The 17,648-nt window shown below is 36.4% G+C and overlaps 1 protein-coding gene across 3 annotated transcripts in view; it reads right to left on the reverse strand.

Moving 5' to 3' along the window:
• The window catches only part of ARHGAP24 (Rho GTPase activating protein 24), a 415,611-nt gene that overhangs the window by 8,009 nt on the left and 389,954 nt on the right, over positions 1-17,648 (reverse strand). For all 3 annotated transcript variants that reach the window (XM_065877441.1, XM_065877439.1, XM_065877440.1), the window contains 3 exons: positions 15,045-15,177; positions 14,368-14,441; positions 10,528-10,649 (listed from right to left, as the gene is read on the reverse strand). In XM_065877441.1, coding sequence (XP_065733513.1) covers positions 10,528-10,649; positions 14,368-14,441; positions 15,045-15,177 — 329 coding nt within the window. The remainder of the gene's footprint in view (positions 1-10,527; positions 10,650-14,367; positions 14,442-15,044; positions 15,178-17,648) is intronic.

A 17,648-nucleotide genomic window follows, 5' to 3' on the forward strand; every position in this document is an offset into this window, starting at 1 on the left:
AAAGCAGAGTTGTAACCTGCCTGGCTGAGTGTTGAAAGTTTGCCCCAACACGAACACAGAGTGTCTTGGTAAAGACTGGGAGACTTATTAGCTCTAGTCTTTTAATCCTTGTTCAATCCTTAGCTGACAACTGTAAGCCAAGCAGAGACTTCAGTGGCCACAGATGACAAATAATATAGACTTTAGAGAATTAGTTCAGAAAACTCACTAAAAAGCCAAACAACAAACAGCAACAACAACAAAGGGAGGGTAAGAATCTGATATCCAGAGTTCCCATATTATTATATTATTTTTAAAATGTGCAGTTTTCAAAAAAATAATGCTACATGCAAAAAATAAACAAAACATGGCCCATATACAAGGGAAAGAAAAAAAAAAACAGACTCTGAGGAAACCCAGACACTGTACTCACTGGTCAAAGACTTTAAATTTGCTATTTTAAATGTTTTCTAATAAATGAAGGAACCAAAGGAAAGTGAGAATAATGTTTTGCCAAATATCAATAAAGAGCTTGAAAGTGTAGAAAAGAATCAAATAGATATTCTGGAGTTGAAAGGTACAATAACTGAAATGAAAAGAATCAGTAGAGGGGATCAACAGCAGACTTGAGCAGGCAGAAGAAAGAATCAGCATACCTGAAGACAACTGTGGTTACTCAGTCTGAGGAACAGAAGGAAGAGGAATAAAGACAAATGAGCAGAGCTTCAGAGACCTGTGGGACACCATCAAGCATACCAGCATAGGCGTAAGAGTAGGAGGAGAGTAGAAAGAGAAATGAGCAGAAAGAATATTTGAAGAAAGAGTTGCTGGAATTTGAAGAAATTTGATGAAAAATATGAGTCTACACATTCAAGAAGCTCATCAAATTCCAAGCAAGCTAAATGCAAAAGGATCTAGACCTAGATCCATCACAGTCAAACTGTCTTAAAGAGAACCTTGAGAACAGCAAGAGATAACCAACTCATGTATAATGGATTCTCAATAAGATTATCAGCTGATTTTTCATCATTCTCATTGCCAGAATTATATTATCCAGCAAACCTATGTTTCAAAAATGAAGGACAAATAAAACATTCCTAGCTAAACAAAAACAGAGAATTTGCCAATAGCAAATCTGCTCTACAAGAAATATCAACACTTCAGGGCATTTTAAACAAAGAGAAGACCTTCAAGAAAGAAAATAATTCTCTTACACAAATGAAAATGCTAAGGTTCTCATTTGATCCTTATATTTATATTATTCACTGCAAAGTATGATTACAAATCAATACCTTACAAGTTTCAGATAGTAAAAATAACTCAGACAACAGTGGATAGAAAGGTTAATCTATCATAAAAAGCAGTAATATTCTTTCTAAAAATTGGTGGATTTATCAGGTTTTATGGCATATTAGCTGAAATCTCAAAATATATTTTCACATATTCCTCACTGACTTACATGCTGGGCTGCTCCCACCCCTTAAAATAGGCCACCACCACTAACTAAGCTTCTAAATTAGTTTCACAACTTTAGGTGTCCCAACCCCCTAAGAATCTTTTTAAGAATTTTATTCATATACCCACAATAAAGCAGTGTAGGCTCATGAAAGCATTAATCATCTTTGCTTTGGCTTGAACTATATTAATGTGGTGTGTTAACTGTGTTTCTTTTACCGTGTTGATAAAAGCTCCTAAGAGTAGTCTCTGATAAATAAATACAGGGAAACAAATTTTAGTTAGTAAAGGTAATATTATTTAAAATACTTAAATAAATTTGGTGAAGAAAATGATAAGTGCTTTTGACAATGAAGATATCTACTGAAATAGCTGCTAGTAGCTGTCAGAGAGTAGAAGCTTGACTTGGGATGAAGCCACTCATTAGCTTAAAGCAACACCTGGGCAAGATTTGGCTCTGAATATATAGTCAAATTTTGAGTAGGAAAATATGTGTTATATTCATCTATATCCTGCACACTTCTGTAATGATTCAAAACTTCTAACATATTTAGATTAGGAATCTGCAGTGTGTTAGGTCTGATGCTGGCCAGTGCTGCTCAAACATTAATGTTCATACAAATTATCTGGAGATTCTGTTAAAATGTAAATACTGTGGGGCATGAGATTTTACATTTCTAACCAGCCCCCAGATGACACCAACGATAACAAAATGGTAGCAATAGCAGAGCACAGAGGACCCACCACAGACAGACCTTCTGAATCAGAATTTCAGCAATATTCCCAGATTATTCCTGTGTGTGTTAGAGTTTGTGAAACTGTGTTAGGTGGAAATGTTTCACTTACATCTTCTAAATTTTCTCAGAAGGCTGTGAGATAGGACTTAACATTTTTCAGATGAGAAAATGGAGGTTCAGAGAGGTTACAGTTCTGCCCAGGGACACACAGATGATAAGTGACCAGGGTCAAATATGATACTTCATCTTCTCACTGCAAATCATGTACTTGTCCAACTATATTTCAGCTGCTGGATTTATTTATTTACTTATTTATTATTGGAGTAAAATTGCTTTACAATGTTGTTAGTTTCTGCTGTACAACGAAGTGAATCAGCTATATGTATACCCTCCCTCTTGGACCTCCCCCCCACCCCCACCATCCCACCCATCTAGGTCATCATGGAGCACCAAACTGAGCTCCCTGTGTTAGACAGCAGGTTCCCGCTAGCTATCTATTTTATGTAGTGTATTTATCTCAAACCTAATCTCCCAATTTGTCGCACCCTCCCTTCCCCCCGCCCCATGTCCATATGTCCATTCTCTATGTCTACGTCTCTATTCCTGCCCTACAAATAGGTTCATCTGTACCAGTTTTCTAGATTCCACATATATACGTTAACATACAATATTTGTTTTTCTCTTTCTGGCTTACTTCACTCTGTATGACAGACTCTAGGTACATCCACATCTCTACAAATGACCCAATTTCATCCCTTTTTATGGCTGAGTAATATTCCATTGTTTATATGTACCACATTTTCTTTTTCCTTTCATCTACTGTTGGACATTTAGGTTGTTTCCATGTCCTGGCTATTGTAAATAGTGCTGCAGTGAACACTGGGGTACATGTGGCCTTTTGAATTATGGTTTTCTCACAGTATATGCCCAGTAGTGGGATTGATGGGTCACATGGTAGCTCGCTTTTTAGTTTCTTAAGGAATCTCCATACTGTTCTCCATAGTGGCTCTATCAATTTACATTCCCACCAACAGTGCAAAAGGGTTCCCTTTTCTCCACACCCTCTCCAGCATTTATTGTTTGTAGATTTTTGGATGATGGCCATTCTGACCGGTGTGAGGTGATACCTCATGGTAGTTTTTATTTGCTGCACTAATAATTATTTGCATCACTAATAATTAGTGATGTTGAGCATCTTTTCGTGTGCCTCTTGGTCATCTGTATGTCTTCTTTGGTGAAATGTCTATTTAGGTCTTCTGCCCCCTTTTTAATTGGGTTCTTTATTTTTCTGATATTGAGCTCCATGAACTGTTTGTATATTTTGGAGATTAATCCTTTGTCCATCGCTTCATTTGTAAATATTTTCTCCCATTCTGAGGGTTATATTTTCATCTTGTTTATGGTTTTCTTTGCTGTGCTAAAACTTTTAAGTTTAATTAGGTCCTATTTGTTTATTTTTGTTTTCATTACTCTAGGAAGTGGGTCAAAAATGATCTTGCTGTGGTTTATTTCAAAGAGTGCTTTTCTTATGTTTTCCTCTAAGAGTTTTATAATGTCCGGTCTTAAATTTAGGTCTGTAATCCATTTGGAGCTTTTTTTTATGTATGATGTTAGATATCACAAAAACAGAAAATTACAGACCAATATAACTGATGAACATAGATGCAAAAATCCTCAACAAAAAACTAGCAAACAGAATCCAACAACAAATTAAAAGGATCATACACCATGATCAAGTGGAATTTACACCAGGAATGCAAGGATTCTTCAATATATGCAAAGCAATCAATGTGATATACCATATTAACAAATTAGGAAATAAAAACCATATGATCATTTCAATAGATGAAGAAGAAGATATTGACAAAATTCAACACCCAAAAGCACAGGGAGGTCAATTTGATGCTTTGTGACCACAAAGAGGGGTGGGATAGGGAGGGTGAGAGGAAGACGCAAGAGGGACGGGATATGGGGATATATGTATACATATAGCTGATTCACTTTGTTATACAGCAGAAATTAACACAACATTGTAAAGCAATTATACTCCAATAAAGATGTTTAAAAAACAGACTCTACAGAAAACGAGCATAGAGGGAACCTACCTCAACATAATAAAAGCCGTATATGACAAACCCACAACAAATACTCAATGGTGAAAAACTGAAAGCATTTCCACTAAGATCATGAACAAGACAAGGATGTCCACTCTCACCCCTCTTATTCAACATAGATTTGGAAGTCCTGGCCATGGCAATCAGAGAAGAAAAAGAAATAAAAGGGAATTCAGCACCACCAAACCAGCTTTACAACAAATGCTAAAGGAACTTCTCTAGACACGAAACACAAGAGAAGGAAAAGAACTACAATAACAAACAAAAAACAATTAAGAAAATGGTAATAGGAACATATATATTGATAATTACCTTAAATGTAAATGGATTAAATGCCCCAACCAAAAGACATAGACTGGCTGAATGGATACAAAAAAAGACCTTTATATATGCCGTCTACAAGAGACCACTTCAGACCTATAGACACATACAGACTGAAAGTGAGGGGATGGAAAGAGATATTCCATGCAAATGGAAATCAAAAGAAAGCTGGAGTAGCAATTCTCATATGAGACAAAATGGACTTTAAAACAAAGATATTACAAGAGACAAAGAAGGACACTACATAATGATCAAGGGATCAATGCAAGAAGAAGATATAACAATTGTAAATATATATGTACCCAACAGAGGAGCACCTCAATACATAAGGCAAATACTAACAGCCATAAAAGAGGAAATCGACAGTAACACAATCATAGTAGGGGACATTAACACCCCACTTTTACCAATGGACAGATCATCCAAAATGAAAATAAATAAGGAAACACAAGCTTTAAATGATACATTAAACAGGATGGACTTAATTGATATTTATAGGGCATTCCATCCAAAAACAACAGAATAAACTTTCTTCTCAAGTGCTCATGGAACATTCTCCAGGATAGATAATATCTTGGGTCACAAATCAAGCCTTGGTAAATATAAGAAAATTGAAATCGTATCAAGTATCTTTTCTGACCACAAAGCTATGAGACTAGATATCAATTACAGGAAAAAATCTGTAAAAAATACAAACACATGGAGGCTAAACAATACACTACTTAATAACCAAGAGATCACTGAAGAAATCAAAGAGGAAATCAAAAAATACCTAGAAACAAATGACAATGGAGACACGACGACCGAAAACCTATGGGATGCAGCAAAGGCAGTTATAAGAGGGAACTTTATGGCAATACAATCCTACCTTAAGAAACAGGAAACACCTCAAATAAACAACCTAACCTTGCACCTAAAGCAATTAGAGAAAGAAGAACAAAAAAACCCCAAAGATAGCAGAAGAAAAGAAATCATAAAGATCAGATCAGAAATAAATGAAAAAGAAATGAAGGAGACAATAGCAAAGATCAATAAAACTAAAAGCTGGTTCTTTGAGAAGATAAAGAAAATTGATTAACCATTAGCCAGACTCATCAAGAATAAATGGGAGAAGACTCAAATCAACAGAATTAGAAATGAAAGTGGAGAAGTAACAACTGACACTGCAGAAATACAAAGGATCATGAGAGATTACTACAAGCAACTCTATACCAATAAAATGGACAACTTGGAAGAAATGGACAAATTCTTAGAAATGCACAACCTGCTGAGACTGAACCAGGAAGAAATAGAAAATCTGAACAGACCAATCACAAGCACTGAAATTGAAACTGTGATTAAAAATCTTCCAACAAACAAAAGCCCAGGACCAGAGGGCTTCACAGGCAAATTCTATCAAACATTTAGAGAAGAGTTAACACCTATCTTTCTCAAACTCTTCCAAAATATAGCAGAGGGAGGAACACTCCCAAACTCATTCTATGAGGCCACCATCACCCTGATACCAAAACCAGACAAAGATGTCACAAAGAAAGAAAACTACAGGCCAATATCACTGATGAACATAGATGCAAAAATCCTCAACAAAATACTAGCAAACAGAATCCAGCAGCACATTAAAAGGATCCTACACCATGATCAAGTGGGGTTTATCCCAGGAATGAAAGGATTCTTCAATATACACAAATCAATCAATGTGATACACCATATTAACAAGTTGAAGGAGAAAAACCATATGATCATCTCAATCGACACAGAGAAAGCTTTCGACAAAATTCAACATCCATTTATGATAAAAAGCCTCCAGAATGTAGGCATAGAGGAAATTTTCCTCAACATAATAAAGGCCATATATGACAAACCCACAGCCAACATCGTTGTCAATGGTAAAAAACTGAAACCATTTCCACTAAGATCAGGAACAAGACAAGGTTGTCCACTCTCACCACTATTATTCAACCTAGTTTTGGAAGTTTTAACCACAGCAATCAGAGAAGAAAAAGAAATAAAAGGAATCCAAATTGGAAAAGAAGAAGTAAAGCTGTCACTGTTTGCAGATGACATGATACAATACATAGAGAATCCTAAAGATGCTACCAGAAAACTGCTAGAGCTAATCAATGAATTTGGTAAAGTAGCAGGATACAAAATTAATGCACAGAAATCTCTGGCATTCCTATATACTAATGATGAAAAATCTGAAAGAGAAATTAAGGAAACACTCCCATTTACGACTGCAACAAAAAGAATAAAATACCAAGGAATAAACCTACCTATGGAGACAAAAGACCTGTATGCAGAAAACTATAAGACATTGATGAAAGAAATTAAAGATGATACAAACAGATGGAGAGATATGCCATGTTCTTGGATTGGAAGAATCAACATTGTGAAAATGATTATATTACCTAAAGCAATCTAGAGATTCAATCCAATCCCTATCAAGCTACCACTGGCCTTCTTCACAGAATTAGAACAAAAACTTTTACAATTTGTATGGAAACATAAAAGGCCCCGAATAGCCAAAGCAATCTTGAAAAAGAAAAATGGAGCTGGAGGAATCAGGCTACCTGACTTCAAACTATACTACGGTGTAGTTTGGTATCTGTATAAAAACAGAAATATAGATCAATGGTACGGGATAGAAAGCCTAGAGATAAACTCACACACACACATGGTCACCTAATTTATGACAAAGGAGCCAAGAATAAACAATGGAGAAAGAGAAAACTTCTTCAATAAGTGGTGCTGGGATAACTGGACAGCTACATGTAAAAGTGAAATTAGAACAGCCGCTGGATTTAAAACTGTAGTAATAATAAGTAAACTCGGTGTTGTTCTAAATAAGAAACTAAATAAAAGACAACTATCTACTGAATCATCAATTATGATGGAGTTATGGAAGAAAAACGACTGAATGAAATTAATGGTATTCTATATCTATCTTTTCTCTTTTAGTAACTTCTGAGCTTTCCCCATCACTGGAATATTAACATGTGAAACATCACTGCTTTTTTTTTTTTACATATTAATAAAAACAATGTATTTATTTTTTAAAAACAATCGAAGTAAGGAGAAGAGGTACACTGTTCACATTTTTGCAAATACTTTTAATATTTTTAAGACCGACTTATGGATGATAACTGGATTTAATATTTTTAAGACTGGCTTGTAGAAAACTGGATTCTCATATCAATTATGTAGCAATTTAGAAACATCACTGCTTTTTATCACAGTTGTGAACCATGTGGGGCATTTAATTAATTGAAGAGAGATATCCTCAAGGTCTCCATGATGAAATATGTGAAGAACTATGCCAGTGTATGCCTGCCACGATTATAGAGTGAGTGTCAGATCCCTAGAGATTTAGAAATATATTTCTATTACCTTGGAAGGCTTTGCTTTCATCTAGTTTCCAGAATAGTAAATGGCAATCATTTCTTGCAAAGTGACTTCCTTTCAATTTTTATAGCCATTTAGGACAGACTAGCCTGGTAGTAATAATGATGTATGTGTCATTATATGCACTATCTTTTTTTCCTTTTTATTCTCCACTCTCTGTCATTCTCTTCCTTAGAATGCTAATAAGAAACATGAAGCCAAAATAAATGAGGTCAGAGTGGTTATAATCACCTGTCCATTCTGAAGAGTCCAAGCAGATTTGGGAGTCCCACTGGACTACATGTTCCAACAATTCCCCAGGCTCATATAATTTTATACAGGTTGAACTTAAATACCATATTATGGGACACTTTTTTTCATAAGAACTGGATAAGAATTCAATTTTCCTTTGAAGGTACCTAGGCACTTTAAAATACATATGTATGGCAACATTCTATTGAAATGTAGATTCAGTTTGTATTTTTTGCAATACATTACCTTGTACATGTCTCATTTTGCACATGTACAAGATATCTGTGAGGTATATGATAAATTTGGACAAATGACAGTCCTTTAATCACCACCTAATCATTATATAGATAATTCCCTTGTGTCCCTTTGTAGCCAATCCACTGTCCATGGCAACCACTGATTTGCTTTCTGTCACTACAGTTTTTTCTTTTCTAGAATTTCATATAAATGCAATTATACAGTATGAAGTCTTTTGTGTCTAGGCATTATTCACTTAGCATAATGCTTTTGTCATTTATCCATATTGTTATCCATGTATCAGTAGTTCATTCTTTTTATTGCTGAGTAGAATTCCATTTCATGGATGTATCAAAATGTGTTTATCTATTCAGTAATTGAAGGACAATTGATCAGTCTTCAGATTGGAGCTATTATGGATAAAGTGACATAAACATTGACTATAAGTCTTAGGGGAACATATGTTTTCTTTTTTAGCACACTGCTTTAATTTGGAAAAAATATTTTTAAATTCTGTTGGACTTTTTTTGCTATACAGTTAGGGGTTTGAAGGTAAGTTGGATTTTTTTTACATTTATAGGATTTATTTTGATCCATGTCCTTTTTTTTTTTTTTTTTTTTTTTTTGCAGTACACGGGCCTCTCACCGTTGTGGCCTCTCCCGTTGCGGAGCACAGGCTCCGGACGCGCAGGCTCAGCGGCCATGGCTCACGAGCCCAGCCACTCCGCGGCATGTGGGATCTTCCCAGACCGGGACACGAACCCGTGTCCCCTGCATCGGCAGGCAGACTCTCAACCACTGCACCACCAGGGAAGACCGATCCATGTCCTTTTGAATTGCATAGTTTCTAATGTGAAACCTTTAGAGCAGTTTTAGGTTTTTAACAGTTTTAGATTCCATTGATGAACCGATATTGACACATTATTATTATTATTAACTAAAGTCCACAGTTTATATTAGAAATCACTCTTTGTGAGATCTGGGTTTTGACAAATGCATAATATCATGTATCCACCATTACAGTATCAGATAGAATAATGTTTCATGGCCCTAAAAATCCTTTGTGCTCCAACTATTCCACCTTTTCTTCCCCAAACCTCTATTGAATCATTGGGATTTCTTTTAAAAACTTTATATAGAGACTGTAACTTTTAACATTATCACCAAGGTAGTACCTTTCTGAGGTCTTGATACAATGTCTCAATGTCAGGGTTTTCTACTCTGGTTACGGGAAACACAATTATTTCAAGCTTGGTGTAAGGCCCAGGAATGGCTCAGAGTACTGATTTCTGGTACTCTCTCCCAGAAACTAGTGTAGAGTCCTCTAGTGCAAGCATAAATCAATTCTTAGGCAAAGACTTGAGGAATACCCTCTGCAGATCTCTGAACAATATCTATGTCTAGTTCTCTCTTTTCTGCTGCTTAATGAGTTTTCCATCCTCTAACCTTACTCTTTCAGCTCAGCAAGACCTGCACATCAGCAGTACTACTGATGGCCACAGGTAAGAAAAGTACTCAAGCAGTGAGGCCTGCTGGAAATAAACAGAAGTAACAGTTCATTGTGGAAATGAATTTGAGGCATTTTGTAATATAGAAAAGAAGAATTTCTTCATGTTTAACCCAAGGTAAATAAGCAACATTATCTTACAAAGGCCCATATTTTCCGCCTCTTGAAATTCGTCAAATAAAACCAGAATTAATAAAAATACATTAACTTAAAATAGTAACTATTTGAATTTCCTGAAAATTGCATTGGACTCAAAAAGTGAATTAGATTTTTTCCCATTTTTGTGTGATATTTTGCAGATGACTTATGTAAGTTCCATTTATTCTTATAAAACTCCTAAGGAATCGTTTGGTAAGTTATGTTTAGTAAACTCCAAAAAAAATGTCTGACTCCCAAAGAGGAGTTTTTGTATTTGAAGAACTTGAGTTCATGAATGGAGTTACCATGGATTCACTTATTTCCCTAGTTTCCTCATAGGAGAATAGGTTCAGGACAACAAAGAGACAGTTTTATTGATGAGGGTGTAAGATAATAATTTACTTACCCTCCATAATGGTCAAAGGATCTTCCACTTTGGGGCGCAGTATATTAGGGCCAAAGACAGTAGCCAAGTTCTGCACACTCATTTTGTTAATTCCTGAATAGGACTGTACTTCATCCAAGAACCTGTTGGGTGCAAGAGTATGAACAAAACACAATGGGATCAAACTTGTTAGTGGAAGAAAATGGGTTATCAGGAAATTTATGAAGTGGAGTACTTTCAAAGATGATTATGGACACAAAATTCTTTAGGAATTCAAACATCTCTCTGTCAAATGTGCAGAATGTATATTGCAAATTATTAAGGATCAAACTCATAAGGGATCATATCAAATATCTGCTCTGGCCTGGCTTGGCTTGGTTTCCCTGTCAGTCACAGGAACAAGAGTGTTTGGATAATGCTAATGTGGACTTGAGATTCAAGAATATGAATTTCTTTCCAATCCCTAAATAAAATATTAAATTTATATATATATTTAATTCAAGAACTATAAATAAGATTGTCTGGTACAATCTCTTATTTCAGAGAGGAGGAATCAACTCTCTTTGTGGAGTAATTTGTGAGCTTCGAATTTATAGTCTATTAAAAAATGAGATCAAACATGTTTTAAAATAAAACCTCAGTTCTACTGATATGGAAAATTGCAAGCACAAATTGTTTTAACTTGTTAAGTGCTAACGAATTAGAGGCATGAAATAGCCCTTTCCCCAAATGATTTTTTTTAAAAACATCTTTATTGGAGTATAATTGCTTTACAATGGTGTGTTAGTTTCTGCTTTATAACAAAGTGAATCAGTTACACATATACATATGTTCCCATATCTCTTCCCTCTTGCATCTCCCTCCCTCCCACCCTCCTTATCCCACCCCTCTAGGTGGTCACATAGCACTGAGCTGATCCTGTGCTATGCGGCTGCTTCCCACTATCCCCAAATGATTTTAATAGCAGAGATTGTTTTTGTAATTTTTCAGCTTTTCTTCATTTCCCATCCCCTCTTTGTTTCTACAAGAACTTCTATTAATTCATGGCTTACTGTAAGGCCAACTGGCCCGAGGCAGGGGAACACAATTAGATTTACAGGTTGCATCAGACCGAAACTCTCCGGACCACCCAGTTCCAGAAACTGACCTGGAGACTTTCCGGACCACCCAGTTCCAGGAACTGACCTGGGGACTTTGCACCCGGCCCAGCCTTCCCGCCTTTCGAGGAGCGGGACTAACGGTCCCCCAGGATACCCGAAAAGACCACCAAATAAGGAATACCCTGCGCCCTCCCAGATTCACCACACCCCTTTCCCTTCTTCCCCTATAAAATCTTGCCCAAACCTCGCCTGGGTGCAACTTCTCTGGCCCCTTTCTCTCGGACCAGTGAACCTCGCCCCGGGAGCGCTCCCTAATAAAGCTCACTTGAAGCTTTCCTCTGTTTCGCGGTGCCGTTTGTTAAGATCCGACCTTACACTTACTAATTGTACTAATGAGACAAAGAAGTGATGAAAAAAATTTTAACCTATATTATGTGTTATTTAAAATAATATATTTTATTATGTGTCAGTCGTGCTAACTTATTAAACTCTCAAAGCATCTCTGCAAAGTAAATACCATTATCTCCATTTTACAGGTTAGACACATGAGGCACCAGAGATGTAAGAATCTTCTCCAAGAACACAGAGTTTGCAGAGCTGAGATCTGAATCCAGGTGATCTGACGCTAGAGTCTGAACTCTTGATTACTATACCATGAGTTTTTTAAAAGGTGCTGTTTGGGAATCCCCTGGTGGTCCAGTGTTAGGACTCCATGCTTTCACTGCCGTTAAGATCCCACAAGCGTGGCCAAAAATAAAAATTAAAAAGTGCCTATTTCCACATGTTCACTACTGTTATACAGCCTAATTATAGCAAAACTGAAGGGCAAAAAGTCAAACTACTATTTCTTATTTGAAATAGCTGAAATTAAAAGTCTGCTTTAAATGTGTTAAGAGAAGTTAAGGTTTTCTATTGTGGAGATAAAGACTTGCAATACTGTTCTCCAAAAAGCCTTTTTCCCTTTTACTTAAGAGACTGTCATCCTTTTCTTATCCACTACAATAGCTTGAATTAGTTCAAAAACTTGGGATGGAACCCTTCTATGTTAATAAGTCTATCTTATCTGTGAAACTATTTCTTGCTTTTTCTAATTCTGAAACCTAAGGTCTTGTTTGTTTCCTGAATGCTAACCATCACCAGAAAAAGTATGGCAGGAGGTTCTGGAATTCCTACTCAATTACAGTTGACAATGAACTCCACAGTGTCTGGCATGAGTCTTAAACGCCATAGTACAGTCAGCTGTACATTTAGCTAATCATGACGCAAAAAACACATGTAAATGATGCACTGTACTGAATTAAAAATTTTAATTTTATTTAAAAATGGACTGGGAAGCTATCGTTTAAAATACCTTACAATGACCTGTAGTGCCAATCATTAATCTCTTTATTTAAATTTAATATGTTTCATGTAAATCAACTATACTCCAATAAAATTAAAAAAAAATAAATTTAATATGTTTCAATAGTACATACTTGATTTCTTAAATAGGGGCACAGACATGGTACATAGCATCCCTGACATTAAACATGGTCATTGAGAGAGAGCTTTGTGAAGCACAATTATTATTCTAGCAGAATTGAGTTACAATGTTTTTTCAATGAGTCTTGAGAGAAATGGAAAAAATTAATATTAGCATTCACTATATGTATAAATGTATAGGTATATAAAATTTTAAAATATACTTTAATTTTTAAAACAGCTGTGTGAAATATGTGTTTTCACTACCTTTTTACCTATTAGGATCTTTAGTCTCAAAGAGGATAAGAATATTGCATAAAGACATGTAAGTAGTCAGTAGTAGAATCTGGACTCCTGGGCAGATCTTTCTCATAGGATACACGCTCCTTCTGTTAAACAATGGTACATGGTACAATTATAAACAACCTGGATGGAAGTTCAAAGCAACATATCTTTAATATGTAGAGGCCAGAGAGACTTCAGAAACAGCAAATTACTAAATCAAACAATTTTAGTGCTCAGAGAAACTTTTGAAAACACCTTGTCAAGGGTTTCCCTGGTGGCTCAGTGGTTAAGAATCTTCCTGCCAATGCAGGGGACACGGGTTCAAGCTCCTGGTCTGGGAAGATCCCACATGCCGCGGAGCAGCTATAAGGCCATGTGCCACAACTACTGAAGCCCGTGCACCCTAGATCCCGTGCTCCGCAACAAGAGAAGCCACCTTGTTGAGAAGCCCACGCACCACAACGAAGAGTAGCTCCCACTAGCCGCAGCTAGAGAAAGCCCACGGGCAGCAACGAAGACCCAACGCAGCCAAAAATAAATAATAAATAAATAAATTTATTTTTTTAAAAAAATCACCTTGTCAAACCTCAGTTTTATAGAGGCCAACACTGGAGGTCAGAGCAGTTAAGTGATTTTTATTCACTGTCAAAAGTAAATTAGTGTCAGGCTAAATACAGTCGTCTCAAATTTAGTTTTGTCTTTTTTTATTTTAATTTATTTATTTATTTTTGGCTGTGCTGGGTCCTCGTTTCTGTGTGAGGGCTTTCTCTAGTTGTGGCAAGCGGGGGCCACTCTTCATCGCGGTGCACGGGCCTCTCACTATGGCGGCCTTGTTGCGGAGCACAGGCTCCAGACGCACAGGCTCAGTAGTTGTGGCTCACGGGCCCAGTTGCTCCGCGGCATGTGGGATCCTCCCAGACCAGAGCTCGAACCCACATCCCCTGCATTAGCAGGAGGATTCTCAACCACTGCACCACCAGGGAAGCCCTAGTTTTGTCTTTAGGACAATTCTTACCTGCAAATATACTTGAGAAGGTTGTAATTGACCACTGGCAAGCTCTTCACCTGCTTTGCTAATCCTTTAACACCCTGAATATAAAGAAGAGAATAAATGTTATCTAAGTGTTGGCCTTGGAATTAAAGCACATGGAAAATGGGCATACAGCCTTTTTTTTTTTTTTTAGTTAGTTTCACATATTACCAGTGAAGGATACTGTCTTGAAAACTTGCCACTATCACAGAAAACATTTCAGAAATATTTTCAAAAGATGTAGAAGCATTTCAAATATCTCTGTAAGCACTATTTGTGGAGAAACATGTTTAAGTGAAGCCCTTTTAACATTTGTTCACAATTGACTGAAAAGGGAAGTTTGCCTTATTCGTAATAAGGTTGTTTGGGGGAAGGAGTAGCTTTAATATAGTGAGAGTCCTTCCGATTTTTAGCATTTGGGTGCAAAGTGGCAAGCAGTGCTGATTTCATTTATTCATCTGTACTTTTCTTTTTGATCAGAGAGAGGATTAAAAATGGGACCTGCATTGTGTGTGTAAAATCTAAATATGTGTGATGTCAATACTTAGAATAGTGGAAAACAATCCAAGCATGGGACAAAGGAAACTTTACAGATTAAAGACTAAGAACACTGACAAAAAACCCAAATAATAGCTTTTTAAGAAATAAATGCATGGACTTACAGCTTCCTCTTCCTTGCTGAGCAGTTTGGCACAAGACAAAAAATCCTCATACTTGGCATAAGGAATAACTGGTTCTGGAAGTTCTCGGAGATACAGTTTAAGAAGTGATGCCACTGTGTGTACATCTGTGTTGCTGTGGAGGTAGAAGTGTAAAGAGTTTCTACGGAGTGAACTCCATACCGTTTGGTTAATTTTTTCATCAAGTATACATCTAAGAGTCAGACTTCTAAATGAGTTGACAATTGAATTAGTCGATCCAGCTTTCAAGAAGCACATGCTTGGGTAACACCTATTAGACGCTACCACAGGTGGAAAAGAGAGGGATCCAGAGAGACACTTGGAATCCTCAGTGTGGTTTGAAAATATTCAAAAATGCAAGCATTTTTCTTTTGTGTGTATTTGATGTTAAGCAAAAGTGTTATTTTTCTAAAACAATGAGAATATATATACCAGATTTATAATAAAATATAATACAATGCACCAAAAAACACCCAATTTACATATGTGTGTCTATATATATTCAATGTCAAACTTAATTACTTATAGATCCTAATTTCATTTCTTATTCTTTAGAAGATATTGGTGATTGGTTATAAACACCTGAAGTTTAGTATGTTTTAACTGTTTAAGAAAAACTCACTTTGAAGATGATTGATCTCAGAATGATTGCTTGTCTGATATTCTAAGATAGTTGGTGACCCTTACAGTCTTCTAGAAAGAGAAGGGAAGTGCTACAAAAATAAACACTGAAAACTTAATGTGTCCTTTGTGTAAAATTTATTTTTATTCTCTGCTGAATACCAGAGTGATAGGATAATTTACTGAAATATTAATTTATATTTTGTTCTCTGTATCTCTCTGTTAATCCATGAAGATGGCTGACAGTAGAGGCAGGAGGAGGTGGTTGGTTTGGGTTTGTTTTGTTTTGCTTTGCTTTGTTTTGGGGGTGAGGAACAAGAGCGTGGGAAGGAGAGTGGTGGTCAGGGAGTGAAAGGTCAATTGATTCCCAAGAAGTGGGAAGAGTGGTGGTGAGCAAGGTCAGGGATTCTGTAAGTGGTGGGAACAAACACTCCAATCCCAGACTCTGCTGCAGGAAGTGACAAGTCGCTGAGGGGTATTCCTTCAGAAGCTGGGATAAAGGCACCAGGATTTCCTGCCTCAGTGACAATTCTCTTGCCTCAAGGGTGACATAAAAGCAGAGTTGACTTCACAAATCTACATGGGCTGGGACAATGGGCATCTCAGTTCTCAATTTTGGACTCTTAGGTTGATTTTCTCAACTATCTCCTGCATAACCTCTCTGTAACAGGCATTATAGAAAACACAGTGGCTAGGACCCTAAAGCGTTATAAAAAGGAATATTCTAGCCTGCTCATAATTTATAATCTAGTGGGAGTAGGAGATAGAAAGTAGATAATAACACAAGTATATAATTACAAATGTGGTGAGTAGTAATAAGGAAACGTTTGGGGTGCCATCTAATAACAAGAAAGGACTAATTCAGGGGTTGGAGGGCTTCTCTGAAGAAATGATGCTCAGGGTAAGATCTGAGGGGGTGTAAGAATGAACTAAATGAGAGTGAAGAATAAAAGAAGTCATTCCGATTAAAGCAAGGCACGTAAACAGCGCCCAAAGTAGGATGGAGTGTCAAAAGGAGGAGCTGATGAAAGGCTAAGGGAGAAAGAGCTCAGAGGATGAGGTCTGAGCAGAGGGGAGCATCCTCATGGACCATAGGACTTCATCTACCTTGGAATCAGGGCAAGGGCTGAGGTTTTCCATTTTAACATCAGAGTCAGTTAGAGCTGGTATATTGTCAACCTTTTTTCGGATGCTAAAATGATGGAGGTGATCTGATAGGGCCTGTCTTTAATCAATTTTATTCTTTTCATAATTACAGAAATGAATTTTTTCTCTTAAATTTCTGAACTGATAGACAACATAGAGGCCATCTTAAAGGCTAGGAAGGAATATAAAAATCATGTCTCTGGGACATCTTGAAAACTATTCAAGCTCATTAATTTCTAAAAATACTTTCCTAAATTTTTTTTTAAAAGATATATAAAATAGTCTCAATGGTAAAGCAACAAAAAGACCCTAGTTTTTTTCTTTTCTGGTAAATTGCTATATTTCGTGCAATCCAAAACCCTTCTGTGTTTCTCTTGGTATGTCGTGAAGCACCTGACCCTTGAAGGCACAGTCATCAGCAGTAGCAAAACCACAATCTGGGGCAGGATATGCAATGCAATCAAATATTATAATAAATGATTTCCATCTTTTTATTCCACTCTATCCAATCCACTCTAATCAAACCCAATCCATGACTGGGTCGTTGGGTTGTGTTGCCTTCAAATTCAATGACCATTTTGTTAAAGTTATAGAAAGACACAGAAAGGAATACAAAAATAAAATAAGTATAATTTCAATATATGGTGTATGTTATGTATAATTTGTATGACTATATAAATAGAATATACAAAATATTTATGAATTAAATGCAATAAATTAATGAAACAATAATGATAAACAAGAAATATTTATTTAGCAAGAAATCTGGTTTAGTGTCTCAACGATGGACTATTCATTACATTGCCTGTCCCCAAGCAC

This window comes from Phocoena phocoena, chromosome 5 (assembly GCF_963924675.1).
Source record: "Phocoena phocoena chromosome 5, mPhoPho1.1, whole genome shotgun sequence".
Lineage (NCBI taxonomy): Eukaryota > Metazoa > Chordata > Mammalia > Artiodactyla > Phocoenidae > Phocoena > Phocoena phocoena.